General features: G+C 48.0%; 1 protein-coding gene and 1 pseudogene across 1 annotated transcript in view; both read right to left on the bottom strand.

Annotated features, from left to right (window-relative positions):
• Positions 1-27483, bottom strand: part of LOC129694409 (vitellogenin-like) — a gene marked incomplete at its 5' end in the record, with an annotated part of 78524 nt that overhangs the window by 34128 nt on the left and 16913 nt on the right. Inside the window, 9 exons of the mRNA XM_055631127.1 lie at positions 2932-3151; positions 3866-4174; positions 7537-7627; positions 9218-9407; positions 11386-11505; positions 12697-12798; positions 15447-15571; positions 17673-17770; positions 25044-25261. Of these exons, the coding sequence (XP_055487102.1) occupies positions 2932-3151; positions 3866-4174; positions 7537-7627; positions 9218-9407; positions 11386-11505; positions 12697-12798; positions 15447-15571; positions 17673-17770; positions 25044-25261 (1473 nt within the window). The remainder of the gene's footprint in view (positions 1-2931; positions 3152-3865; positions 4175-7536; positions 7628-9217; positions 9408-11385; positions 11506-12696; positions 12799-15446; positions 15572-17672; positions 17771-25043; positions 25262-27483) is intronic.
• LOC129694410 (U2 spliceosomal RNA) lies at positions 23359-23470 on the bottom strand (annotated as a pseudogene).

The raw sequence follows: 27483 nt of genomic DNA on the forward strand, positions 1-27483 counted from the left end.
AACGTTCTTCTCATCTCGGTTTTAAAAGGATTTCCCCTTTATCCTTAAGCTGTGACCCCTTGTCCTGGACTTCCCTAACATCGGGAACAATCTTCCTGCATCTAGCCTGTCCAAACCCCTTAAGAATTTTGTAAGTTTCTATAAGATCCCCTCTCAATCTTCTAAATTCTAGAGAGTATAAACCAAGTCTATCCAGTCTTTCTTCATAAGACAGTCCTGACATCCCAGGAATCAGTCTGGTGAACCGTCTCTGCACTCCCCTCTATGGCAATAATGTCCTTCCTCAGATTTGGAGACCAAAACTGTACGCAATACTCCAGGTGTGGTCTCACCAAGACCCTGTACAATACCATGGGACCAATACCATGGGCTACATACCAGGGACAACTTGCAGAGGGCAAATTAACGTACAAACTCGCTTGTCTCTGGGATGTTAGAATGAAGCAAAGGAAACCCACGCACTCACAGGTAGAACTTGCAAACTCCGCACAGACATCATCTGTGGTCAGGGTCAAAGTTGGCATCTTTGGCGCCGTGTATTCACAAGTCCACAAGTTCTAGGAGTGCTATATGATGCTGCTGCACCCGCTGAGTTTCTCCAGCATTTTTGTGTACCTTCGATTTTCCGGCATCTGCAGTTCCTTCCTGAACAGTTATAGGAGTGGGATTAGGCCATTCGGCCCATCGAGTCTACTCCGCCATTCAATCATGGCTGATCTATCTCTGCCTCCTAATCCCATTTTCCTGCCTTCTCCCCATGACCCTTGACACCCATTCCAATCAAGAATTTGTCTTTCTCTGCCTTACAAATATCCACTGCCTTGTCCTCCACGGCCCTCTGTGGCAATGAGATCCACGGATTAACTCCCCTCCGACTAAAGGCAGCAGTTCCACCCGCTGCGCCACTGCTCTGCTCCAAATCCCAGAACATAGCTCAAGGAGTAAGCAACAGGAACAGATACAAAGTGCGGGAGTAACTCAACGGGCCAGGCAGCATCTCTAGAGAACATGGATGGGCGATATTTTGTGTCGACACCCTTCTTCAGACTTCAGACTGATTGTAGTAGGGGAATGGGGATGTGGGGGGGGGGGAGGGGGAGGGGTGGTGAGAGGACACTGGAAGAGAAATTAGGGCAAGCCAAAGCGTGGCAAATGCCCCGCTGAGCTGCTACCAGCTTTTTGTGTCCATCTTACTGTAAGTGATAGGTGGATACAGGTCAGGGGGTCTTTCGATTGTCAGATGGTTGGACAAAGGCCGGTGATGCAATGACAAAAAGTGTGGGATAAGGAGATGAGATTAGAAGAAGCATGAAATGTGAAGCCAGAGGATGGAATATAGTTTATTGTCACGTGTACCGAGGTACAGTAAAAAGCTTTGTTTTGCCCCCCGGCTATCTTTAATCAGAATTTTATGGACTTTATCTTGTAGTAAACGTTATTCCCTTTATCCTGTATCTGTATCTGTCGGAGGCTCCAACGGCAGGTCTGTGGACGGCGGCACCTGGAGCCCGCGGGTCCCTGGAGGGAGACCGCTTTTCAGGGCTCTCGCAACGGCGACTTCCCCCGCCCGAGTTGCGGGGTTGAAGAGCTCCTGGAGCGGGGCCTACATCACTGCCCCACGCGACTTGGAATGGCCGCGGGACTGTGAGCGCACGCCGGGGGCTCTAACACCAAGACCCGGTGTGCGACCTTGCATCACCCGGCGTGGCTTTAATGGCCGCGGGACAATCGCCATCGCCAGCCGGGGGCTTTGACTTTGACTCTGACATCGGGGAGGGGGGAGTGCAGTGGAGAGATAAGTTTATTTGGCCTTCCATCACAGCGATGTGATGGATGTTTATGTAAATTATGTTGTGTCTTGGGTCTATGTGTTTTGTAATGTATGGCTGCAGAAACGGCATTTCGTTTGGACCTCAAGGGGTCCAAATGACAATTAAATGTATCTTGTATCTTGTATCTTGTACAGTGTGGACGGCTCGATTGTCATCATGTATAGTCTTTCCGCTGACTGGATAGCACGTGACAAAAAAGCTTTTCACTGTGACTTGGTACATGTGACCATAATCTTAACCAAACTAAACTGAACTGAACTAAACTAAACTGTTGTGTGCTATCCATTCAGCGGAAAGACTATGCAGGATTCCAATCAAGCTGCCCACAGTGTACAGATATAGGATGAAGGGAATGACGCTTAGTGCAAGATAGAGTCCAGTAAAGACTGATTAAAGATAGTCTGAGGGTCTCCGATGAGGTAGATGGTAGGTCAGGACACAGGGTGGTGACTCTGTGGAATTCTTTGCCACAGAAGGCTGTGGAGGCCAAGTCAATGGATATTTTTTTAAGGCAGAGATAGATACATTCTTGATTAGTGCGGGTGTCAGAGGTTGTGGGGAGAAGGCAGGGGAATGGGGTTTGGGGGGAGAGATAGATCAGCCATGATTGAATGGCGGAGTAGGCTTGATGGTCCGAATGGCCTAATTCTGCAACTATCCCTTATGTTCTCTGTTCTCTGCCACATGTTCTTATGTTCCCTGCCACAGAAGGTAGTTGAGGCCACAGTTCATTGGCTATATTTAAGAGAGAATTAGATGTGGCCCTTGTGGCTAAAGGGACCAGGGGGTATGGAGAGAAGGCAGGTACAGGATACTGAGTTGGATGATCAGCCATGATCATATTGAATGACGGTGCAGGCTCGAAGGGCCGAATGGCCTACTCCTGCACCTATTTTCTATGTTTCTATGTTTCTATGACCTTCGGACTGCTCATACAATCAGGAATATAGATGGAAGGGGACGGGCAGAAAGGGGAAAGTGAGAAATCAGGAACGGGGTACTGATTGGGGATGATCAGCCATGATCACAGTGAATGGCGGTGCTGGCTCGAAGGGCTGAATGGCCTACTCCTGCACCTATTGTCTATTGTCTATTCCGGTACTTTGTGTCTTTTCTTTTGTAAACCAGCATCTGCAGTTCCTTCCATCTCCAAGCACCAAGAACATGTACTTACCATCATGTCTTGGTCATCTCCGGTTGAATTCTTTGCCAGTTTCCACATCCTGATCCTCACTCCAGACTCGCCACTTGGAACCAGTGGTGTGATTCTCGCTGCGGCCAAGTCCTCGATGTTTCTCGAGAATGCAAAAGACCGTGTTCTGCAGGAGGACACTATTTAGAGATACAGCGCGGAAACAGGCCCTTCAGCCCACCGGGTCCCTGCTGGCCAGCGATCCCCGCACACGAACACTATCCTACGCACACTAGGGGACAATTTACATTTATACCATATCCCAACTCACCCATGTTGATCAAGATGCTGGCCATCTAAGCTAATCCCATTTACATGTGCTTGGCCTGTATAACATCTTGCCCACAGCAACCAAGATGTCCCAACTGAGCTAATCCCATTTACCTGTGCTTGGCCTGTATAACATCTTGCCCACAGCAACCTAAAGTTGTCCCAACTTCAGCTAGTCCCATTTAGCTGCGTTTGGCCCATATCACAACTTGCCCACTCCAACCAAGGTACCCCATCTATACTAGTCCCATTTACCCAAGTTTGCCCCATATCCCAATTTACCTATGCTGACCAAGATGCCCCATCTAAGCTCGTCCTCCATCCCCACATTTGTCCCATATCACAGATTGCGTCTGTGGACCAAGATGCCCCATCTAAACTAGTCCCATTTCATCAACTTTGGCCCATATCCCAACCCACTCATGTTGAGCAAGATGCCCCATCTGAGCTCGTCCCATTTACCGGTGCTTGACCCAATCTCCCAACTTGCCCACATTGACCAAGACCGCCTGCAAAACTCTCTAAACATTTTCCCACCGTTGCAGAGTGCAACAGGTTGCTCCGCTGTTACCTGATGGAGAGCAGTTGCCTTTCCCGTTGCAGAGGGGGTGTCTCTATTTGAACGTTCCTCTTCTTGTAGTTTACTTTGCCAGTGACGTTCAGGGGGACGAGGGTGCTGGTTTTCAGTTGTACTTCCACTCCAGCCTGGATCAGAGGGCTGTTTATCCCCATGATGCCTATCACGTCCTTCACAGAACTGGGGAGAGAGACAGAGAGATTGTGAGCCCCCCGGCCGTTACAAGCAAGCAGTGCGAACAAGATTAGAATCAATGCTTCTCCTCGGCACCTCTCCATGCCCTCCAGATACAAACACAAAATGCTGGAGTACATCAGTGGGTCAGGCAGCATCTCTGGAGAAGACCCATAAGTGGCGTTTTGGGTTGAGACCCTTCTTCATACCTCCAGCCCTGAGTGAATAGCTGCCAGCCCACCAGCCCTGAGTGACTGAGCTGCCAGCCCACCAGCCCTGAGTGACTGAGCTGCCAGCCCACCAGCCCTGAGTGACTGAGCTGCCAGCCCACCAGCCCTGAGTGACCTGACTTGCTGGATTATTTTCTCTTGGGCTCTGGAGGTTGAGGGGAGATTTGATAGACGTTTTATACAACTATGAGAGGCAGAGACGGACAAAAAACTTTTTTTCCCCAAGATGGTAAAATGAAAGACTACAAGGCCTGGCTTTAAGGTGAGAAGGGCAAAGTTTAAAGGAGATGTGTTGGGGGCAACATTTTTACACAGAGGGTCATGTCATAGGTGCCGAATTAGGCCATTTGGCCCATCAAGTCTACTCCGCCATTCAGTCATGGCTGATCCATCTCTCGTCATGGTAAATGGTGCCTGGAACACATTGCCAGGGGTGGTGGTGGAAGCAGATACTATAGAGTCATATAAGAGACTTTAGGATAGGCATTCTGGATATGCAGGGAATGGAGGGATTATGGATTGTGTGTAGGCAGATAAGAGTTGATCTTGGCATCACGTTCGGCACAAACATTGTGTGTCACAAGGTCTGTTCTTGTGGAGTACTGTTCATTTTGTGGTCTACATAGAAACATAGAAACATAGAAAATAGGTGCAGGAAAATAGGTGCCCTTTGACCCTGCACCGCCATTCAATACGATGATGGCTGTTCATCCGAAATCAGTAGCCCATTCCTGTTTTACCCCCATATCCCCAGATTCCTTTAGCCCTAAGAGCTAAATCTAACTCTCTCTCGAAAACATCCAGTGAATTGGCCTCCATTGCCTTCTGCGGCAGAGAATTCCACAGACCCACAACTCTCTGGGTGAAAAAGTTTTTCCTCATCTCAGTCCTAAATGGGCCTACCCCTTATTCTTAAACTGTGACCCCTGGTTCTGGATTCCCCCAACATCAAAAGCATTTTTCCTGCATCTAGCCTGCCCAACCTCCTAAGAATGGTACAGGTGCACAACCTTTTATCCGAAGATCCAAATAACGAAAACCTCCGAATAGCGGACATTTTTTCGGTCCTTGAAGAAAGGTCCTTGAAAACGTTCACCGAGGGCGGCCCGCAGAGGTGACAGCGGAACCTCCGGTCGGTCCTCGAAGAAAGGGGAACTAAATCCCCATTCATAAAAGAGAAGGTGAGGGTATATTGCGCGGGAGGGTTAATAATTGACAATATGCTGCTACCTGCCCGCTAAGTTAAAAAGTTCCCACGGTAGACTCACGATACACAGTGTATCGTGAGTCTTGCGTGGGAACTTTTTAACTCAGCGTGCAGGCAGCAGTAGATTGTCGCTCCCTTCAGTTTCACCCCACCTACACCCCTCTGCTTCCCGGCCATGTGTGTGACCCCTTCCCTCCCCTCTCCAGCTCCCCGCTCATTGCACCGACACGGGGGCTTTGTACTGTCTTCACGTCGCGATGCTAGCAGCACAGTGCCAGTCACCGGAGACGTCAGGACCAACGGAACACCGACCCCCAGGCCCACTGCAAGCACGGAGATCCCAGATCAGCAACTCCAACCCAGCCCCGTTCCAACTCCATGGGCAGAAGTTGATGGTGTGCAAGGGGTACGTCTTGTTCTTGGGGTCGCGCAGCTCGGGCTGTGGGCGAACTGCCACTTGTCGCCATAGCGGCCCATCGGGGAGCGGATTCCTCTGGAGTTGGAGGGGGAGGGGGGTATTGTGCTGTTTGATCGCCCCCTGCTATTCCAGGGACAGGGAGACAGGACGTTCACCGAGGGCGGCCCGCAGAGGTGACAGCGGAACCTCCGGTCGGTCCTCGAAGAAAGGGGAACTAAATCCCCATTCATAAAAGAGAAGTGGAGGGTATATTGCGCGGGAGGGTTGATAATTGACAATATGCTGCTACCTGCCCACTGAGTTAAAAAGTTCCCACGGTAGACACGATACACAGTGTATCTTGAGTCTTGTGTGGGAACTTTTTAACTCAGCGTGCAGGCAGCGGCAGATTGTCGCTCCCTTCAGTTTCACCCCACCTACACCCCTCTGCTTCCCAGCCATGTGTATGACCCCATCCCTCCCCTCTCCAGTTCCCCGCTCATTGCACCGGCGCGGGGGCTTTGTACTGTTTTCACGTCGGCGATGGCAGCCAGCAGGCTAGTGCAGTCACCGGAGACGTCAGGACCAATTGGACGTCGACCACCAGGCCCACCGCAAGCACGGAGATCCCAGAGACCCACAGCCAACAGCAGCCCAGCCCAGCCCCGCTCCAACTACAGAGGAACCTGGGTTGTGGATGACGGGGCGCAGCTCGGGGCGTCGTAGGGGCACATCGGGGAGCGGGTTCCTGTTGGTCCTGACGTCTCCGGCCACCTGCTATCCTCCGGAAACTGTACCGCCCTTGCAGGAGAGTGGGGTTGTTTGCAGTTGCAGAGGGAGGGGGCAAGGGCGGTACAGTTCCCAGTCTCAGCTCCAGTCCAGGGGGGTGGCCGGAGACGTCAGGACCAACGGGACAGCGACCCCCAGGCCCACTGCAAGCACGGAGATCCCAGAGACCCACAGCCAGCAGCAACTCCAGCCCAGCCCCGCTCCAACTCCAGAGGAACACGTAGGGGCAGAAGCTGATGCTGTGCAAGGTGTTCTTGGGGTGGCGCAGCTCGGGCTGTGGGCAAACTGCCACTTGTCGCCATAGCGGCCCATCGGGGAGCGGATTCCTCTGGAGTTGGAGGGGGAGGGGGGTATTGTGCTGTTTGATCGCCCCCTGCTATCCCAGGGACAGGGAGACACAGCGGCTTTTTAGACTGGTGGGCAATCACTTCCAAAGTTCTGCCCACACAGTCAGTACACCTCTCCTACACTGCATTTCATACAAACATTTATTCTGCAAGAAAAAACGACATTGAAGACTCAAACTCGCGACCGAGTAACTGCCTGGATCAAGGCGTAAACTCGCGACCTTGCGGATATGAGCCGAACACTCTACCACTGAGCCAGCCATTAAAATCTACGCTAAAAATTTCCATTCCGAAGACCGACAAATTCTGAATTACGAAAAGTGTCTGGTCCCAAGGCTTTCGGATAAAAGGTTGTGCACCTGTATACTGTTTCTATAAGATCCCCTCTCATCCTTCTAAATTCCAGCAAATACAAGCCCAGTAGACCCAAGATTCCAGCATCTACAGTGTCCATCTCTGCTTCTCCGCTGTGCCCTGGTGGGTTCATTGTACTTGTCCCATCTGTCCTGTGAAATAATTACCTTGCAACCAGCTGAGATTCAATCTGAATGCTACTGTTCAGGAACTGAGGCATCGTTAAATTGGTTGGGGTTGGATCGAACTTCACTTTGGCTGTTGGAGAAATGAGGCAATGGTCAGTTCAGTTTAGTTTAGTATAGCTCATTGTCACGTGTACCGAGGAACAGTGAAAAGCTTTTGTTGCGTGCTAACCAGGCAGCGGAAAGACAATACATGATTACAATGTTGTACAGGGCCCTAGTGAGACCACATCTATTGTGTACAGTTTTGGTCCCCTAATTTGAGGAAGGACATTCTTGCTATTGAGGGAGTGCAGCGTAGGTTTATATGGTTAATTCCCAGGATGGCGGGACTGTCATATGCTGAGAGAATGGAACAGTTGGGCTTGTACGCTCTGGAGTTTAGAAGGATGAGAGGGAATCTCATTGAAATATATAAGATTATTAAGTGTTTGGACACGCTAGAGGCAGGAAACATGTTACCGATGTTGGGGGAGTCCAGAACGAGGGGCCACAGTTCAAGAATAAGGAGTAGGCCATTTAGAATGGAGACGAGGAAACACTTTTTCTCACAGAGAGTGGTGAGTCTGTGGAATCCTCTGCCTCAGAGGGTGGTGGAGGCGGGTTCTCTGGATGCTTTCAAGAGAGAGCTAGATAGGGCTCTTAAAAATAGCGGAGTCGGGGGATATGGGGAGAAGGCAGGAACGGGGTACCAATTGGGGATGATCAGCCATGATCAGGTGATGATTTGGGTCAAACAATCAGTCTGAAGAAGGGTCCTGACCCGAAATGTTCCAGGTTCGATTCTGACTACGGGTGCCATCTGTACGGAGTTTGTACGTTCTCCCCGTGACCTGGGTGGGTTTTCTCCGAGATCTTCGGTTTCCTTCCACACTCCACAAGACGTGCAGGTTTGTAGGTTAATTGGCTTGGTGAAAAAGGTAGGAAAACTATCCCTCGTGTGTGTTGGGCTGCGTTAATGTGCGGGGATCGCTGGTCGGAGTGGAGCGGACGCGGTGGGCCGAAGGGCCCGTTTCCGTGCTGTATCTCTAAACTAAAAACTAAATCTGCAGTTGTATAAGAAGGAACTGCAGATGCTGAAAAATCGAAGGTAGACAAAAATGCTGGAGAAACTCAGCGGGTGAGGCAGCATCTATGGAGCGAAGGAAATAGGCGACGTTTCGGGTCGAAACCAAGGGTTTCGACCCGAAACGTCGCCTATTTCCTTCGCTCCATAGATGTTGCCTCACCCGCTGAGTTTCTCCAAGTCAAGTCAAGTCAAGTTTATTCGACACATACGCATACGAGATGTACAGTGAAATGAACAGTGGCAATGCTTGCGGATTGTGCAAAAAAACTACAAAACAGACTTGAACAGAATCTGTAATTACATATTTGTGGGAAGAGAAAAAAAAAAAGAAAAAAACAGCAATTTTAAAAAGACACCACACAACAGTAAATTGGTACATTAAGTTAGTCCCTGGTGAGATAGGAGTTTACAGTCCTAATGGCCTCTGGGAAGAAACTCCTTCTCATTCTCTCTGTTTTCAAAGCATGGCAACAGAGGCGTTTGCCTGACCGTAGCAGCTGGAACAGTCTGTTGCTGGGGCGGAAGGGGTCTCCCATGATCTTGTTGGCTCTGGATTTGCACCTTCTAATGTCCTCGTTTCTACCTAATACTTACCCTGTGCCGTGATGGCTGAGACCACAGTGTAATAGAATGCAAGTTCCAAGGGCAGACCGACTGATGTCGGCACCATGTGCCGGACCTCCGAGACCAACAAGGATTTGGTCCATTTTGTTGATATTCCCCGCTGGAGCTGGTTAATGTATCTCGTGATAACCCCGTCCCTTCTTGCTCGGTTGTTGATTGCCTGTGCAACAAGGAGACAGGACGGCAGTGAGCATCGTCTGGAGTCATAACGTCACAAAGTCATACAGTGTAGAAACAGAAACATTTCCAATTCATTTTGCCAATTACCTAGAACCATTGGACACCAACCCGAAACGCCAACTGTCCGTTTCCCCTCCATAGATGCTGCCTGACCTATTGAGTTCCTCCAGCACTTTAGAGTCATAGAGTGGTGGAAGCAGGCCCTTCATCCCAACTTGCCCACACCGGCCAACATTAATCCCTCCCAGTGGTGGACTGGGTCTAAAAATATTGGTTGCCAGGAGACAAAGGGGGCCCACTTCATCAGAGGCCCACGATATAGGGGGCCCACTTGTTATAGGGGCCTACTTGATATAGGGGCCCACTTGATATAGGGGCCACTTGATATAGGGGGCCCACTTGTTATAGGGGCCTACTTGATATAGGGGCCTACTTGATATAGGGGCCCACTTGATATAGGGGCCTACTTGTTATAGGGGCCTACTTGATATAGGGGCCTACTTGATATAGGGGGCCCACTTGATATAGGGGCCTACTTGGTATAGGGGCCTACTTGATATAGGGGCCTACTTGATATAGGGGCCTACTTGATATAGGGGCCCACTTGATATAGGGGCCTACTTGATATAGGGGCCTACTTGATATAGGTGCCTACTTGATATAGGGGCCTACTTGATATAGGGGCCCACTTGATATAGGGGCCTACTTGATATAGGGGCCTACTTGATATAGGGGCCTACTTGATATAGGGCCTACTTGATATAGGGGCCCACTTGATATAGGGGCCCCATGATATAGGGGCCTACTTGATATAGGGGCCTACTTGATATAGGGGCCCACTTGATATAGGGGGCCCTCTTGATATAGGGGCCTACTTGATATAGGGGCCCACTTGATATAGGGGGCCCTCTTGATATAGGGGGCCCACTTGATATAGGGGGCCACTTGCCACCCTGGCCAGTTCGCCACTGGTCCCACCTGTTCAAGACGGAACTGCAGATGCTGGAGAATTGAAGGTAGACAAACTTGCTGGAGAAACACAGCGGGTGCGGCAGCATCTGTGGAGCGAAGGAAATAGGCGACGTTTCGGGCCAAAACCCTTCTTCAGACTGATCCCACCTGCCCGTGTTTGGCCAATATGCCTCTAAACCTGTCCTATCCATGTACCTGTCTAACTGTTTCTCAAGAAAGCGTTGCCACAGGCACAATGGGCCGCATGGCCTACCCTGCCTTGCATCTCTCAATGCTAGTGATTGATAGTGAAGTTGGTGGGGGCATCATTCATTTAAGCCCAGTGGACCCGGGTTCAATCTCGGCTAAGGGTGCTGTCTGTACGGAGTTTGCACGTTCTCCCCGTGACCGCGTGGGAGAAAGATCCTGTCCTTGTGCTGTACATGTTCAATGTTCAACGTTCTATGTTCTATGTTCTAGAAAGATATGTAGAAACAAAGAAACGTGAAAAAATAGGTGCAGGAGTAGGCCATTCGGCCCTTTGAGCCAGCACCGCCATTCAAATGGGTGATGTTTCGGGTCGGGACCCTTCTTCAGACTGACCTGAAATGTCACCCATTCCTTCTATCCAAATATGCTGTCTATTGTCTATAATATATTAAATATATTATAGACAATAGGTGCAGCAGTAGCCTTCGAGCCAGCACCACCATTCAATGTGATCATGGCTGATCATCTAAAATCAGTACCCCGTTCCTGCCTTCTCCCCATATTCCTTGATTCTTGCACCCCCAAGAGCTAAATCTAACTCTCTCTTGAAAACATCTATGTTTTATGTGTAGGAAGGAACTGGAGATGCTGGTTTACACTGAAGATAGACTCAAAATGCTGGAGTGACTCAGCGGGACAAGCAGCATCTCTGGAGAGAAGGAGTGGGTGACGTTTTGTTCTATGTTCCGCGTTCTATGCTCAATGTTCTAAGACTTACGCACCGGCCATCCACATACCTTCATGAGCTCTTGGATGCCATTCTGGTTGAGTTCGACGAAAGCGATCTCTTGGCCAAACAACTTGATGTAGGCGCTGGCCATGGTTTTAATTGGGGGCATCGGTTTCCAGTCGGACACCTGCAGGGGGAACAAAGATCGGGGGGGTGAAGCAACATGAGATGACAGGACATCAGCAGAGAGACCCGCACTGCTGACAGCTAGCCAAGCGGGGGGTGGCTGTGGAGAACTAAATGGGACCCGGTGGGGAGGGGAGCTCAGAACAAGGGGGAACCCAGTGGGGGGGGGGGGGGGGAAACTGAGAACAAAGGGGAGGAAGCTCGGGCACTGAGAATGATGGGGGGAGCCTGTGGGGAGAGCTGAGAGCAAAGGGGGGACCTAGTTGGGGGGGCGCTGAGAACAAAGGGGGGACTCGGCAAGGACCACAGAGAACAAAGGGGATCCAGTGGGGTGGGCCGCTGAGAATTAAGGGGGGACTTGTTCAGGGGACCTGTCATATGTTGATAGGGCCAGAATGGATTCTCTATGTTGGAAAGTTACGCATAGCTCGAAAACGTCGATTTGGTAGACATTTCAAGTGACGAAACATAATGAACCTGAGCCTGTTTTAATAATTGTGTGGGGGGGAAAGTAATTAGCGGATGCATGATTTGGTAAATAGTAGATTTTAATTTTAATTTTGCTTTTTCCCCCCCATTCTATAAAACAGATGATGCACAGGTCTATTTCGTGCTTGGGTGGAATTGTGGAACGGTCTAAAACACACACGGCTGCACCTCGTGTGTGTGAACCATTCCAAACTTACCTTGTGCACACAATTCCTGCCGACGCACTCAGGCCAGTGCATCATTTGTATACTAAAGGGCCTGTCCCACTTACGCGACCTTTACAGGCGACTGCCGGCACCCGTGATAGGTCACCGAAATTTTCACCATGTTGGAAACTCAGCGGCGACCAGCGACTCTTTGGAGACCTCTCAGGACAGGCTGTATGGTTGTGAGCGGTCTCCGATGGTCGTGAGAGGGTCACCCGTGACATGTTGCCTGGGGTCGCCTGTATGGTCGTGAGAGGGTCTCCAAAGAGGTGTAGCATCTTTCGGGTCGCCGCTGAGTTTCCAACACGGTGAAAATTTTGGCGACCTATCACGGGTGCCGGCAGTAAAGGACTCGTAAGTGGGACAGGCCCTTGCCTGGGGATCGGGGCAGCACTTTACTGAACCGCGTGCCAACAATGAATTTGACAGTACGTCTGTACATGGGACAGAAGAGGAACATTGATCCATTGAATGAATGAACAAGCAACCCTCCTTACCTTTCCCACAATGTGTTCGGTGTCATTGTTCCTCAGTCCTCTCCCGTAAGATTGGCCGCCTTTGGACAAGGCGTGGTGTATTCCTTCCATCTGGATACCAACCTTCATAAACACAAACACAAATATCAATATTGCAGTAGATGCTGGAGGTTGGTTAAGATAGATATATAGATATAGATATAGATAGATATGATAGATAGATATAGATAGATATAGATATAGATAGATATGCCATTTATTGTCACTATACATGTACAATGAAATTAAAAGCTGCTCGTACTCAGTGCATACATATAATTTAGTACAAAAAACAAGAAACAGAAAAACAAAAACAGAAGGGAGAAGGGGGGAGGGGATAGGTGCACAATTCTGCGGCGCTATATACATATATACAGATGGAAGTCCGGGTGTTGGGCCGTGAAGTCAGTGCATGTGTGAATTTGAATTAAGAGTAGTTATAATTTTCGGAAAGCAACTATTCCTGAGTCTATTTGTCCTGGATTTGATGCACCTATAGCGCCTTCCAGAGGGCAGCAGGTCGAACAGTCCAAACGCAGGATGGGAGCTGTCTTTGATGATATTCTTTGCCCTGCTAAGGCAGCGGGAGGTGTAGATATCCATCAGGGAGGGGAGAGGGCAAACAATGATCTTCTGCGCTGTCCTAGTTACCCTCTGAAGCCTCTCCCTGTCTGTCATGGTGCAGCTGCCATACCATGCTGTAATGCAGTATGTCAGCAGGCTCTCGATGGACGAGCAGTAGAAGGTCAGCAGCAGGTTGTGCTTCCTGAGGACCCTCAGGAAGAGCAGCCGCTGCTGAGCCTTCTTGATGACCTTAAGGGTCGAGAGTTCCTTTCTGTTCCGTTTAGTTTACTGTCATGTGTACCCAGGTACGGTGAAAAGGTTTTGTAGCATCTTCCCAGTTTTCTCATGCATGAAACACAAAATAACTTCAAGATGACCTTGCAGTCCAGACGCGAAACGTTACATATCAGGCCTGGATAGAGTGGATGTGGAGAGGATGTTTGCACCCATGGGAGAATCGAGGACCAGAGGTCACAGCCTCAGAATTAAAGGACGTTCCCTTAGGAAGGAGATGAGGAGAGATGTCTTTAGTCAGAGGGTGGTGAATTTGTGGAATTCTTTGCCACAGAAAGCTGTGGAGGCCAAGTCAGTGGATGTATTTAAGGTAGAGATAGATAGATTCTCGATTGCTACGGGTGTCAGAGGTTATGAGGAGAATGGGGTTAGGAGGGAACGAAGGATCAGCCGTGATTGAATGGTGCAGTAGACTTGATGGGCCGAATGGCCTAATTCTACTCCTATCACCTGTGACCTTATGGTCTTATAACCAGTCAGCAGAAACACAATACATGATTACAATCGAACCATTTACAGTGTATAGAGACATGTGTATAGAGACAGTGTATAGAGATAAGGGAATAATGTTTAATGCAATGTAAAGCCAACAAAGTCCGATCAAAGATAGTCTGAGGGTCACCAATGAGGTAGATAGTAGTTCAGGACTGCCCTCTGGTTGTGGTAGGATGGTTCAGTTGCCTGATAACAGCCGGGAAGCAACTGTCCCTGAATCTGGAGGTGTGCGTTTTCACACTTCTGTACCTCTTGCCCAATGGGAGAGGGGAGAAGAGGGAGTGGCCGGGGTGCGACTGGTCCTTGATTGTGCTGCTGGCCTTGCCGAGGCAGCGTGAGGTGTAGAGAATGAAGAAGGGACCATTGGGACAACATTGAACACTTTGTAACATTGTACATATCGTTCACCATTCACAATCATGGCGTTATCGTTAGTAACGTCAGCAGCCGGACAGATCAAAGCAGATGTTGCTTATTTTGACAGATACTTGTACCAAAAAATTATTTATTTAATTTCAACACGATAGGACCTGGTAACGGGAGGTAAAACAACAAAAACAGACTTGGTTGGTAGTCCCCTTTCTGCGGAGTTTAATGTTATAATAGTGCGATTGTTCCTATTTTCTTTTTCTTTCTTTACTAGGGTCTACTTTCTCACTTTACTTCCTTCTCTAACTTCTTTTCTAAGGGGCTTTCTTTTCCCAACACTCTTGCACTTCACGACTCTTGCGCACTTTCTTTACTTTCTTTACTTCTATCTTTTTCTTAAAGCTCAAAAAAAAAATGAAGCGGTACAAAAAATGTATTAAGATATATGTGTTGTGTAGTATTGTAATTTACCGTACTTCTAATAAAAAAAATAAATTAAAAAAAATAATAATAATTTCAACACGATACACAAACCAAAGAAACCAAAACTGCGTTGACAACACCCACCACCATGTTACAAAATCATCAGACAGCCATGTTACAAATATTCTAATAACCACTGTACAACCCCGGTAAAGGGGCAAAGCCCTCTTCCGCCTGGAGCCGTGAATCGCGGGATGGCCAGCTTGGCCAGGCCTAAGAGCAACCCAACCAGGACATCCTCAGCCCTGCCTACTCCCTAGATCCCATCACCAGTCCCCCGGTCAATGACAGCAGAGCCACAACGAATACTTTTTTTTAATTTTTTTTTTAACAAAATATTGATTCAATTATTAAAAAATAATATTTACACTACAATAAAACAAGCCAGAACCCACCACCATAAATACAATACAAACATATATCCATAATAAACTACTATACAATTATGATACAATCCTTATTGAGGATACATTCAACACCCTGCGGAGCCCAGCGGTCCAACAACAGATACTTTGTGGTAGGATTACCTCCAAAAAGTCGCTGGACACGCCGAGGCCATAGGACTTGAAGTTGGCGATCATGGTCGTCGGGAGAATCCCTTCCGACTTCTTGATGAGGTAAAGGTTGCCCTCGATTCCAGCCAAAAACTTATCTGCAGGAATAGTTCTCGACATTCAAATGGTTCTGTTAATTACAATCAATTACAGCTCTTGTAAGTGAACTTTTTCTATCTTTGCAAGAGACCTATTTTGCGAGGCCACTTGGCTGCACCATATGGACAGATGCACCATAGAAACATAGAAACATAGAAATTAGGTGCAGGAGTAGGCCATTCGGCCCTTCGAGCCAGCACCGCCATTCAATATGATCATGGCTGATCATCCAACTCAGTATCCCGTACCTGCCTTCTCTCCATACCCCCTGATCCCCTTAGCCACAAGGGCCACATCTAACTCCCTCTTAAATATAGCCAATGAACTGGCCTCAACTACCCTCTGTGGCAGAGAGTTCAAGAGATTCACCACTCTCTGTGTGAAAAAAGTTCTTCTCATCTCGGTTTTAAAGGATTTCCCCCTTATCCTTAAGCTGTGACCCCTTGTCCTGGACTTCCCTAACATCGGGAACAATCTTCCTGCATCTAGCCTGTCCAACCCCTTAAGAATTTTGTAAGTTTCTATAAGATCCCCTCCTAAATCTCCTAAATTCTAGAGAGTATAAACCAAGTCTATCCAGTCTTTCTTCATAATCTTCATAGATGCAGGCTGGCGGGTTGCATTACAACTGGGTTTGGGTACGGCTCTGCTAGAAATTGCAGTGGGTCGTGGATGTTGCCCAGTCCATCACACAGACCAGTCTCCCCCACCATCGACTCCGTCTGCACTCAGCGCTGCCTTTGGAAAAGCAGCCAACGTAATCAAAGACTTGTCCCACCCCGGTCATTCCTTCTTTTCCCCGCTCCCGTCCGGCAGAAGGTACAGAAGCTTGAAAGCGAGCACCACCAGACCCAGGAACAGCTTCCTCCCCTCTGTTATCAGGATTCTGAACGGTCCTTCCATTAGCTAGCGTACTGTCCGATTCACCTCTACCCCATTGCGGACATTGGACTTTGTCTATGGAACTGATACACCACCATGCCCTTTTTGCTTATCTTTCATTCAGTTGTTCTAAGTACCTTCTGTATTTCTAATTTCCCTTTCCCTTGGCTCTCAGTTTGAAGAAGGGTCTTGACCCGAAACATCACCTGTTTTTTCTCCAGAGAAGTTGCCTGACCTGCTGAGTTCAGCTTTTTGTGTCTATCTTCTGAGAACTATATTAATCGATATACATGAGAACTATATTATATTAATCGATAATGTTTTATTATTAATGTTTAATGTTTTATGTGTTATTCCTAACTATCACTGTATGTCATGTTGTCACTTGCGGGCGGAGCACCAAGACAAATTCCTTGTATGTGAATACTTGGCCAATAGACTTATTTATTCATTCATTCTATATTCTGTACTCAGTATCTTCCTCTTTGCTCTATCTATTGTACTTGAGGTTAACTTCATTGCTTTTTACGAGTCCGTGCCGACCAGCACACTAACACTATCCTACACACACACTAGGGACAATTTCTGTAATAATTTTTACCAAGCCAATTGGTTAGTTTAGTTTATTGTCACGTGTTGGTTTGTGTGACGATCTGGGCTGCATCCACAATTCCCTGCAATTTCTTGCGCTTGGATGGAGCTGTTCCCAAACCGTGCTGTGATGCATCCCGATAAAATGCTTGCGGTGCACGGTGGCGCAGCGGTAGAATGGCTGCCTTACAGCAAATGCAGCGCCGGAGACCCAGGTTCGATCCCGACTGCGGGTGCTGTCCGTACGGAGTTTGTACGTTCTCCCCGTGACCTGCGTGGGTTTTCTCCGAGATCTTCGGTTTCCTCCCACACTCCAAAGACGTGCTGGTGTGTAGGTTAATTGGCTTGGTAAATGTAAAAATTGTCCCTAGTGGGTGTAGGATAGTGTTGGTATGCGGGGATCGCTGGTCGGCGCGGACACGGTGGGCGAAAAGGGCCTGTTTCCGCGCTGTATCTCTAAACTAAACTAAACTAAACTATGGCGCATCTGTAGAAGTTGGTGAGAGTTGTAGGGGACATGTCGAAGACTTCAAAGGAAGTAGAGGTGTTGGTGCGTTTTCTTGTGCTTTGTTTTACGACATTATTAATGAAATGAGATTGAGGCAACAGATTCCCAGTCCCACTTACCTCTAAACAGTCCAAAGTGAAATCCTTTGCTGTACCTGTAGCTGAGTCTGTCGCACCTTTGGCTCAGCCTTTTGACTGCGATGTTGCAAATGGCGGCTCTGGGAGAATGAATGGGTTGGGAGGTAATTAATTCAGCTGCAAGTCAAGAGTGAGTGAAAGAATCACACAGCACGGAAACAGCCCCTCCGCCCAACACGTCCTTGCTGACCAGGATACCTAATCTACACTCGTCCCACATTTGGCCCACATCCCTCCAAACCTTTCCTTTCCATGTAACTGTCCATGCCTTAAGATTTTTGCCTTCCATCACAGTGAGGAGGTGTCTGGTGAACTAACTGTGGTGGATGTTAAATTTGTGTTTATTGTGTGTTTTCTTATTTTATTATATGTATAACTGCAAGGCAACAAAATTTCGTTCAGATCGAAAGGTCTGAATGACAATAAAGTTTCCAAGGTCTTTTAAATGCGTCATAGAGTGAGTAAATGCATTATGGAGTGATACAACGTGATAACATGCCCTTTGGCCCAACTTGCCCACACAGTCCCAGCTACACTAGTCCCACTTGTCAGCGCTTGGTCCATAACCCTCCAAACATGTCCTGTCCATGTAACTGTCCAACTGTTTCTTAAACATTGGGATAGTCCCGGTCTCAACCACCTCTTCTGGCAGCTCGTTCCATACACCGACCACCCTCTGTGTGAAAATGTTACCCCTTGGATTCGTATTAAATCATTTCCTCTTCACCTTGAACCTATGTCCTCTGGTCCTCGATTCCCCTACTCTGGGCAAAAGACTCTATTCCTTTCATGATTTTGTACACCTCTATAAGATCTCCCCTCATCCTCCTGTGCTCCATGGAATAGAGACCCAGCCTACTCAACCTCTCCCTATAGCTCACACCCTCTAGTCCTGGCGACATCCTCGTAAATCTTTTCTGAACCCTTTCAAGCGGTTGTTATACCTGCCTCAACGACCTCCTCTGGCAGCTTCTTCTATACACCATCCACCCTATGCGTGAGGGGTGGGGGGGGGGGGGGGGAACTCATTGAAACTTACCAAATAGTGAAAGGCCTGGATAGAGTGGACGCGGAGAGGATGCTTCCACTAGTGGGAAGTCTAGGAACAGAGGGCACAGCCTCAGAATTAAAGGATGTACCTTTCGAAGGGCGATGAGGAGGAATTTCTTTGGGCAGAGAGTGGTGAATCTGTGGAATTCATTGCCATGGAGGCCGTCAGGGATTATGTTTAAAGTGAAGATCGACCTTCTTGACTCGCGAGGGCATCGATGGGTGTCTTGATTAATGAGGGGAGAAGGCAAGAGAATGGGGTCGAGAGGGAAAGATAGATCAGCCACAATTGGGCGGCAGAGTAGACTCGACGTGCCGAATGGTCTACTTGAACTCCGATGGCATGAACAGTGGAGGGAATGGACAGATGAGGCTTCGGGCCTGGATCTTTGTCAAGACTGGAATAGAGGGACAATAGCTGGTAGGTAGGGATGAGGCAGGAGCTGACAAGTGAAGGGGGCTAATTAGCAGATGGGTGAAGTGGGGGGAGAGAAGGGGGGAGGGAGATGGCCACAAAGGTTGGAAAAACAGTGGAGATGGTGGAAATGCAACAGGTGTGATTGGAGAAGTGCCAGTGAATCTGCAAATTTTATATGGATTTCCAGTCTCCGCGGTCTCCGGTAAGAAGTGGACGACTTGGAAGGTTTATAGAAACATAGACACATAGAAAATAGGTGCAGAAGTAGAGGCCATTCGGCCCTTCGAGCCTGCACTGCCATTCAATATGATCATGGCTGATCATCCAACTCAGTATCCTGTACCTGCCTTCTCTCCATACCCCCTGATCCCTTTAGCCACAAGGGCCACATCTAACTCCCTCTTAAATATAGCCAATGAACTGGCCTCAACTACCTTCTGTGGCAGAAAATAGTAAGATTAAACGAGAACTTACCAGTTTGAAGTTTGATCTGTATTTTATGAGGAGTTACGATGAGGGATTTCGTGAAGAACCCCGCTTCCACGCATGCGTGTCATTCTTCAAAGCAGCGGTGTGAGGTCACAGAAACCTATAATGATCTAACATAGTAAGATTATCAAAGAGATACCAGTTTTTGATATGATCATAAGAGGGTGGGAGCGGAGGGCACGAAATCCCTCATCGTAACTCCTCATAAAATACAGATCAAACTTCAAACTGGTAAGTTCTCGTTTAATCTTACTATTTTACTTCGGAGTCACGTGAGTGACTTCGTGAAGATTTCAAAGCTCTGTGACCTCATGCCGTGGAACGAGTCCATGCTTCACAACTGCCTTGGGTATTGGAAGAGAGCATCATTAGTAGTTTTAAAACACAATTATACAAAGAGTTGTGTGGTATAACGAAAAAAAAATATATAACATTTTTTAAAATTTGAGAATCATAACCCTGTAACCTATCGGCCAAATTATTTTGTTGAACCTAAAATGTTTTCTTAATACAATGATGGCTCCAAATTAACTGGTTTATTATACAACCTGTGGAAAAACCCTTTTTTAAAATGACCCTCCTGCCATTCTGAGGATTTGGTCTGTGGGTACCTGTATAATATTGCTGCGGATGTTGCTGCAGTCCTGGTGGAATGAGAGTTGAAACATCAGTGTCTATTCCTGCCATTTTTAGGACCTATTTGAGCCACCTTGAAATAGTTTGAGTCGTGACCCTATCATGCAGTTTCTTGTAAGAGATAAACAACTCCATACTCTGACCTCGAATGTTCTGAGTATATGCTATGTATTGTTAGATGTGTCTTGTTATGCACAGTCGTTTGCCATATGGGTGTACCATAAAATCAAACCCTAGACCCGAGGAACCCGATCTGTTTTCTTTTATTAAATCCTGTATGACAACACCAGTTTCTCGGTGAGATGATCAGGGAGTCCAGGCTCAGTTTGCTTAATGGCTGGACTTGTTGTGCGGTAAATAACACCATGAGCATAACCATCTTCCTGGTCTGTTAATGAGGTGACAACGCTGTTATGAGCTACAAGCTCCTCAGCATGTTGAGAAAACGACACCCATGTCCCAGATTTCGGAGTACCTGGTTAGCTTACCAGGGGTGCGTTCCCACTGCGTGCCGTTCCGATCCTTGTGATAGGTAATTGGAGAGTGCACTTGGGGCACTATTGATGGCACTGTAGCTCCATCGATTATCCTAATGGAGGCTTGTTAAAATTCCAATACGGCCAGAATGTTCTTGGCCTTTTGGTCGAGATTGTTGTCCAAGCAGTATATGCCCCATTTCTTGATGTGTCCAAGGTACTGCTTCCGTGTTGACAGTCTTAGTGCAGATGAGATGAGATTCATCGTCCTGTCTGACAGTGTAGTGGGTCTGTTAGACTCAACAAATCAATAAATCCAAAGTGTTATGGCATGGATGACTGCCTCCAGTCACTGGATAAATCAATAATTTTTTTTTTTGGCAATGTTCATAGGGAACATGGTTCTAACACCATCCCCTGTAAGACTGAAATACCATGATTGAGAAGGTCAGTCGGGTACTCTGAAAATTCCAGATGCCGAGTGTGGTTGAATTTTCCCTAGTACCCCAATGATGGGTCCGAACGGGGGAAAACCTCACCCTATGGCTTATTTACATAACAATGCCAAGCTGGTTTACGAATTTTAGTACATAATATTGGGGCTAATGATTGCCCCTTTTGTAAGCTCTATATTGCCAAAGTTCCTCTATTGAGTCAATGCCTGCCATATAGAAACCCGCAACTGACACCAAGTCTTTATGAATAATAAGAGCATCCATCCTAAAATGAATATCTAGAACAAATGTGTTTAGGGTTAAAATCAATGATAATCCTGCAACCCTACTCTATCTTATTTTTAATAAATATGTTCAATCCCATCTTTTGTGTACAATTCTTGTAGCACCATGTGGGTTTTAGATTGTTTGGTTTATGTAAGGACAAAATGCCCTTCTGGTGTATGATGTACTGTGGTTAATGGAAGGAGAAAAACCCTATCAGATAACCCTGAATACTGCTGAGATTATATGAATCTGTAGTGATTATATACCATACATAACTATAGTGTTGCAACCTCCCCTACCCTCGTAGGTCCCTATTTAACAGAAGAAACCCCACCCACCTACCTCCATGGTTACCGGTGGTTTTGTTATTTCCTTGGTTTTTTGAAAATAAGGTTCTGGTTTGATATTTCTTTTTCGGGGTTGTGTGGGAGGTTGAGGCTTCCGCATCTTCCAGGGTGGCCGCCCTGGCCATACCCTAAAACGGATCCTGCAGGTTATATTGATTTCTGACACTGCTACTGGTATGAGCCACATTTTTTATGGCCTTGCCTGTGGCTGGTATCATGCTCCAAAATAGGCCCTTGCGCTGGCCTTGATGAGCCCCAGTGTCTTAGCTTAGTCCACACACGGTTCTTTATTTGCAAATGGTAGCATTTTTGGGGTCCTAGTGCTGGCTGAATGGCCGCCTTCCACGTGTAGTTCAGGTCATATTGCATATTATTAAACAGATCTAGTGCGTCTTGATGGTCTTTGGTTACCTACGTTTAGTCCAGGGTGCTGGTGTATGCTATGATGCCTTCCGTCAATCCCTTGAAGGTTCTCTCGATCTTGAGGTCCTGGTTCCTGATGTTCGTCCATATGCTGCCAAATGCATTGGATTACACTGGGCACCTGTAATGCCTCACCGTTGCCAGGTGGCAGATGTCTGGCCAGTGTTTGTAAATTTTTCTTGTTGGCGTATGTGGCCAGACATATAGTATATCCTGGATCCAAGTATATAGTATATCCTGGATCCTGACATATTGCCATCCTGGATCCAAGTCTACCCATGTTTGACTTGGCTAAAGTAATCGGCCACCATGTCCAGCAGAGTCCCTGCTGTGTTAGGATCATGGGACGCTGTATTACCAGGCTCTGGCCCATCAGGGTCCTGCCTACTCTTTTTTATAGAGTTAGAGATCTCTAGGGTCCCACACGGGGTACCCATGTGGGGCTTAACTGCTGCCTACTTGTCTTTTGTTCTGCGGACCCCTCTTGCAAGTCAACCCAGAACTGACCCACAGTGCTCCCCTCTGATGGGGTAGAAGCATTGTGCAGCCCTCAAAGAGGTACTGCTGTGGTTTTATCACGTTGGAGCAAGGCTCCATACACCGCTTCTTCCCGCTCCAGCCCTCTCGGGCGCTGGTTGCCGGCGGTTTAATGCAAAGTCGGACCCTTCTGAGTCCACTACCTTGTTTGATTTGTGTCTAGCCTACCGCTCGGTCCATGGATCTGGCCGGTGCGGGGCCGACATCGGGCACAGCTGATCCCACTACGGTTGATCCAAGTGCCGCTGGCTGCTGCTGGCTGCCCGCTGTTCCATGGTCCTCCTTCTCCAGTTTTGTCCTTCCTTCCGTGAAGTGGATATGGCCGGTGTGGAGGATAACTGGCACAGCTGCTTCCATCTATTCCTTTAACCCGGCTCCAACGCTCTCAGCACTCCTGGCTGCTCCTTTATCTAAGACCCCTGGGACCCACCCCCGTACTGACGGTACTGGTCCCTTATGGTCGTTGCAGCCGGTCAACCCCACTCTAATGCCCTCAATTCTGGGCACTCCTACTTATATGGTCCTTAGATAAGGGACATATAAGACATTAAAACTGATGATAACAGCTACTATAGTTTTTATATAATATATATAGTCCCTAGATAAGGGGTGTATCAGATATTAAACTGATAAGAACAGATACTACACTTGATCTTAGCCAAAAAAAAAACCGAGAAGCGATTATTGTAACTAAAACCCCGCTGGGACCGACCCTGGTACTCACATACTGGTCCCTTGTAGTAGATTGCAGCCAGTCAACTGCAAAGTCCTTTGCTGCCGAGAAATGAACTTTCTCACCATGCTGGAGCGAAGTTGGGCACAGGTGTTTTTCCTTCTCCGGGAACCGATGTGCCCATGCTGCTCCTGCTGTTGCCAGCTCCTCACGAAGTGCCAGCTGCCATGTGCTCCTGCAGCTGTTAGTGCTCCTGCAGCTGCCGGCTGCCACTGCTGCTGCCGCTGCCGCTGCTGCTGCTACTGCTGCTGCTGCTGCCGCTCCTCCGCGGTTCTCCCGCCGGCCTTCTGCACCTTACATGGACCTGGTCCATGTCTGCACCTAGAAAGGTAAGTTGAAGGAAACGCAGGGTCTCTTACCTGCTGTTCCCGACTTTCCTTCTCCCGCCGGTGACCGTCGTTCCCTGTGTCGGGTTCAAGCCGCTTGGACCGACCCCGGTGTTCACGGGCCTGGTCCTTCGCGGCAGTTCCGCAGCCGGTAACCCCGGCTGTTCCTATGGATCCCCTGGCCCTTACCTTGTGAAGAAGGTTTTCAGCCCGAACGTCCCGTTCCGACTCCATAAGTGCCGCTGCACTCGCTGAGCGTTTCGAGCCCCGGTACCGCTGGTCCGAGCTGTCTGTCCCGTAGCCTCTGTGCTGGCTGCTACCGACTGCTCCCAAGCCAGTCTCGTTTGAGACTGGCATAGGGACCTTTTTTACTTTGCTTCCCGCCCGGCCGAGAGGTGAATTTTGCCGGTGCGGGAGCAAAGTCGGGCTCAGGTTGTTCCCCCCCAGGGAAACTCGTGGTGTTGCTGCTGCCGGCTGCTCGCCCTCCACGGGTCTCCCCGCCGGCTTTCCGCAGCCACCTAAAAGTAAGTAGTAAAAAGGAACGCAGAGTCTCTTACCTGCTGTTCCCGACTTTCAAATCTCCCGCTTGGGGAACGCCGTTCCCCGCTGTGTGACTCGTTGCAATGCGTGTAGCGATATGACACGCATGCGTGGAAGCGGGGTTCTTCACGAAGTCACTCACGTGACTCCGAAGTAAAATTCCAGAGATTCACCACTCTCTGTGTGAAAAATGTTTACCTCATCTCGGTCCTAAAAGATTTCCCCCTTATCCTTAAACTGTGACCCCTTGTTCTGGACTTCCCCAACATCGGGAACAATCTTCCTGCATCTAGCCCGAATTCTAAATTCTAGCGAGTACAAGCCAAGTCTATCCAGTCTTTCTTCATATGAAAGTCCTGACATCCCAGGAATCAGTTTGGTGAGCCTTCTCTGTACTCCCTCTCTGGCAAGAATGTCTTTCCTCAGATTAGGAGACCAAAACTGTACGCAATACTCCTGCCTTCTCCCCATAACCCCTGACACCAGCACTAGTCAAGAATCTAACCAGCTTCGTCTTAAAAATATCCATTGAGATACAGGAGATACGTCTCAGACAATAGACAATAGGTGTAGGAATAGGCCATTCGGCCCCTCGAGCCAGCACCGCCATTCAATGTGATCATGGCCGATCATCCACAATTATGTCTTATACTCACAGTGACTGGAGCTCTGGCACTGAGGAGCCCCCCAGTGATTTCATGTAGGAATATATAAAGCTGGTCAGGTGGACATTGGTATCTCTGCTCATCGAGTCCGTCACGGTTGTGACCAAGGCCAGGGATGGTTTGGTCTCCATCAGCACAATGAAGGCCCTCATACGCATTTCAGCACGGTTCCTAGTGTTCATCACCAACTGCATGGCGATGTTCTGCACCTGCATTGGAGAGCACAGCCTGGTCAGTCGCAGATACAGGGCTCATACATTTAGTTCACTTTAGAGATACAGATACAGTTACATAGAAACATAGAAAATAGGTGCAGGAGTAGGCCATTTGGCCCTTCGAGCCTGCACCGCCATTCAATATGATCATGGCTGATCATCCAAATCAGTATCCCGTACCTGCCTTCTCTCCATACCCCCTGATCCCCTTAGCCACAAGGGCCACATCTAACTCCCTCTTAAATATAGCCAATGAACTGGCCTCAACTACCCTCTGTGGCAGAGAGTTCCAGAGATTCACCCCTCTCTGTGTGAAAAAAAGTTCTTCTCATCTCGGTTTTAAAGGATTTCCCCCTTATCCTTAAGCTGTGACCCCTGTCCTGGACTTCCCTAACATCGGGAACAATCTTCCTGCATCTAGCCTGTCCAACCCCTTAAGAATTTTGTAAGTTTCTATAAGATCCCCTTTCAATCTACCAAATTCTAGAGAGTATAAACCAAGTCTATCCAGTCTTTCTTCATAAGACAGTCCTGACATCCCAGGAATCAGCCTGAGATACAGGGCTCACAAATTTAGTTCACTTCAGAGATCCAGGTACGGTTACCTTCTTTTCAAGAGGCCTTTGATTAAATTAAGACGATAGTCCTGCCCCATCTTGACTTGGAACCATATCGTCCTTGGCCTAACATCTGCCTTGGCCTAATTTGGCGATCTCCCGATCTACCCATCTGCCAAACACTTCAACTCCCCTTCCCATTCCCACACCGGCCTCTTTGGCCTAGGCCTCCTCCAGTGACAGAGTGAGGCCACATGCATAATTGGAGGAATGGTACCTGATTTAGATGAGTTTAGTTTGATACAGAATGGAAACAGGCCCTTCGGCCCATCGAGTTCCCGCACACTAAATAGTGGATGCATTAGTAATAATCTTTCAAAACTCTTTAGATTCTGGAGTAGTTCCTGAAGATTGGCGGGTAGCAAACGTAACCCCACTTTTTAAGAAGGGAGGGAGAGAGAAAATGGGGAATTACAGACCAGTTAGTCTAACATCGGTAGTGGGGAAACTGCTAGAGTCAGTTATTAAAGATGGGATAGCAGCACATTTGGAAAGTGGTGAAATCATTGGACAAAGTCAGCATGGATTTATGAAAGGTAAATCATGTCTGACGAATCTTATAGAATTTTTCGAGGATGTAACTAGTAGAGTGGATAGGAGAGAACCAGTGGATGTGGTGTATCTGGACTTCCAGAAGGCTTTCGACAAGGTCCCACATAAGAGATTAGTATACAAACTTAAAGCACAAGGCATTGGGGGTTCAGTATTGATGTGGATAGAGAACTGGCTGGCAAACAGGAAGCAAAGAGTAGGAGTAAACGGGTCCTTTTCACAATGGCAGGCAGTGACTAGTGGGGTACCCCAAGGCTCAGCACTGGGACCCCAGCTATTTTCAATATATATTAATGTTCTGGATGAGGGAATTGAAGGCAATATCTCCAAGTTTGCGGATGACACTAAGCTGGGGGGCAGTGTTAGCGGTGGGGAGGATGCTAGGAGACTGCAGGGTGACTTGGATAGGCTGGGTGAGTGGGCAAATGTTTGGCAGATGCAGTATAATGTGGATAAATGTGAGGTTATCCATTTTGGTGGCAAAAAACAGGAAAGCAGACTATTATCTAAATGGTGGCCGATTGGGAAAGGGGGAGATGCAGCGAGACCTGGGTGTCATGGTACACCAGTCATTGAAGGTAGGCATGCAGGTGCAGCAGGCAGTAAAGAAAGCGAATGGTATGTTAGCTTTCATTGCAAAAGGATTTGAGTATAGGAGCAGAGAGGTTCTACTGCAGTTGTACAGGGTCTTGGTGAGACCACACCTGGAGTATTGCGTACAGTTTTGGTCTCCAAATCTGAGGAAGGACATTATTGCCATAGAGGGAGTGCAGAGACGGTTCACCAGACTGATTCCTGGGATGTCAGGACTGTCTTATGAAGAAAGACTGGATAGACTTGGTTTATACTCTCTAGAATTTAGAAGATTGAGAGGGGATCTTATAGAAACTTACAAAATTCTTAAGGGGTTGGACAGGCTAGATGCAGGAAGATTGTTCCCGATGTTAGGGAAGTCCAGGACAAGGGGTCACAGCTTAAGGATAAAGGGGAAATCCTTTAAAACCGAGATGAGAAGAACTTTTTTCACACAGAGAGTGGTGAATCTCT

This window comes from Leucoraja erinacea, unplaced genomic scaffold (genome assembly GCF_028641065.1).
Source record: "Leucoraja erinacea ecotype New England unplaced genomic scaffold, Leri_hhj_1 Leri_655S, whole genome shotgun sequence".
In the NCBI taxonomy this organism is placed as follows: Eukaryota; Metazoa; Chordata; class Chondrichthyes; order Rajiformes; family Rajidae; genus Leucoraja; species Leucoraja erinaceus.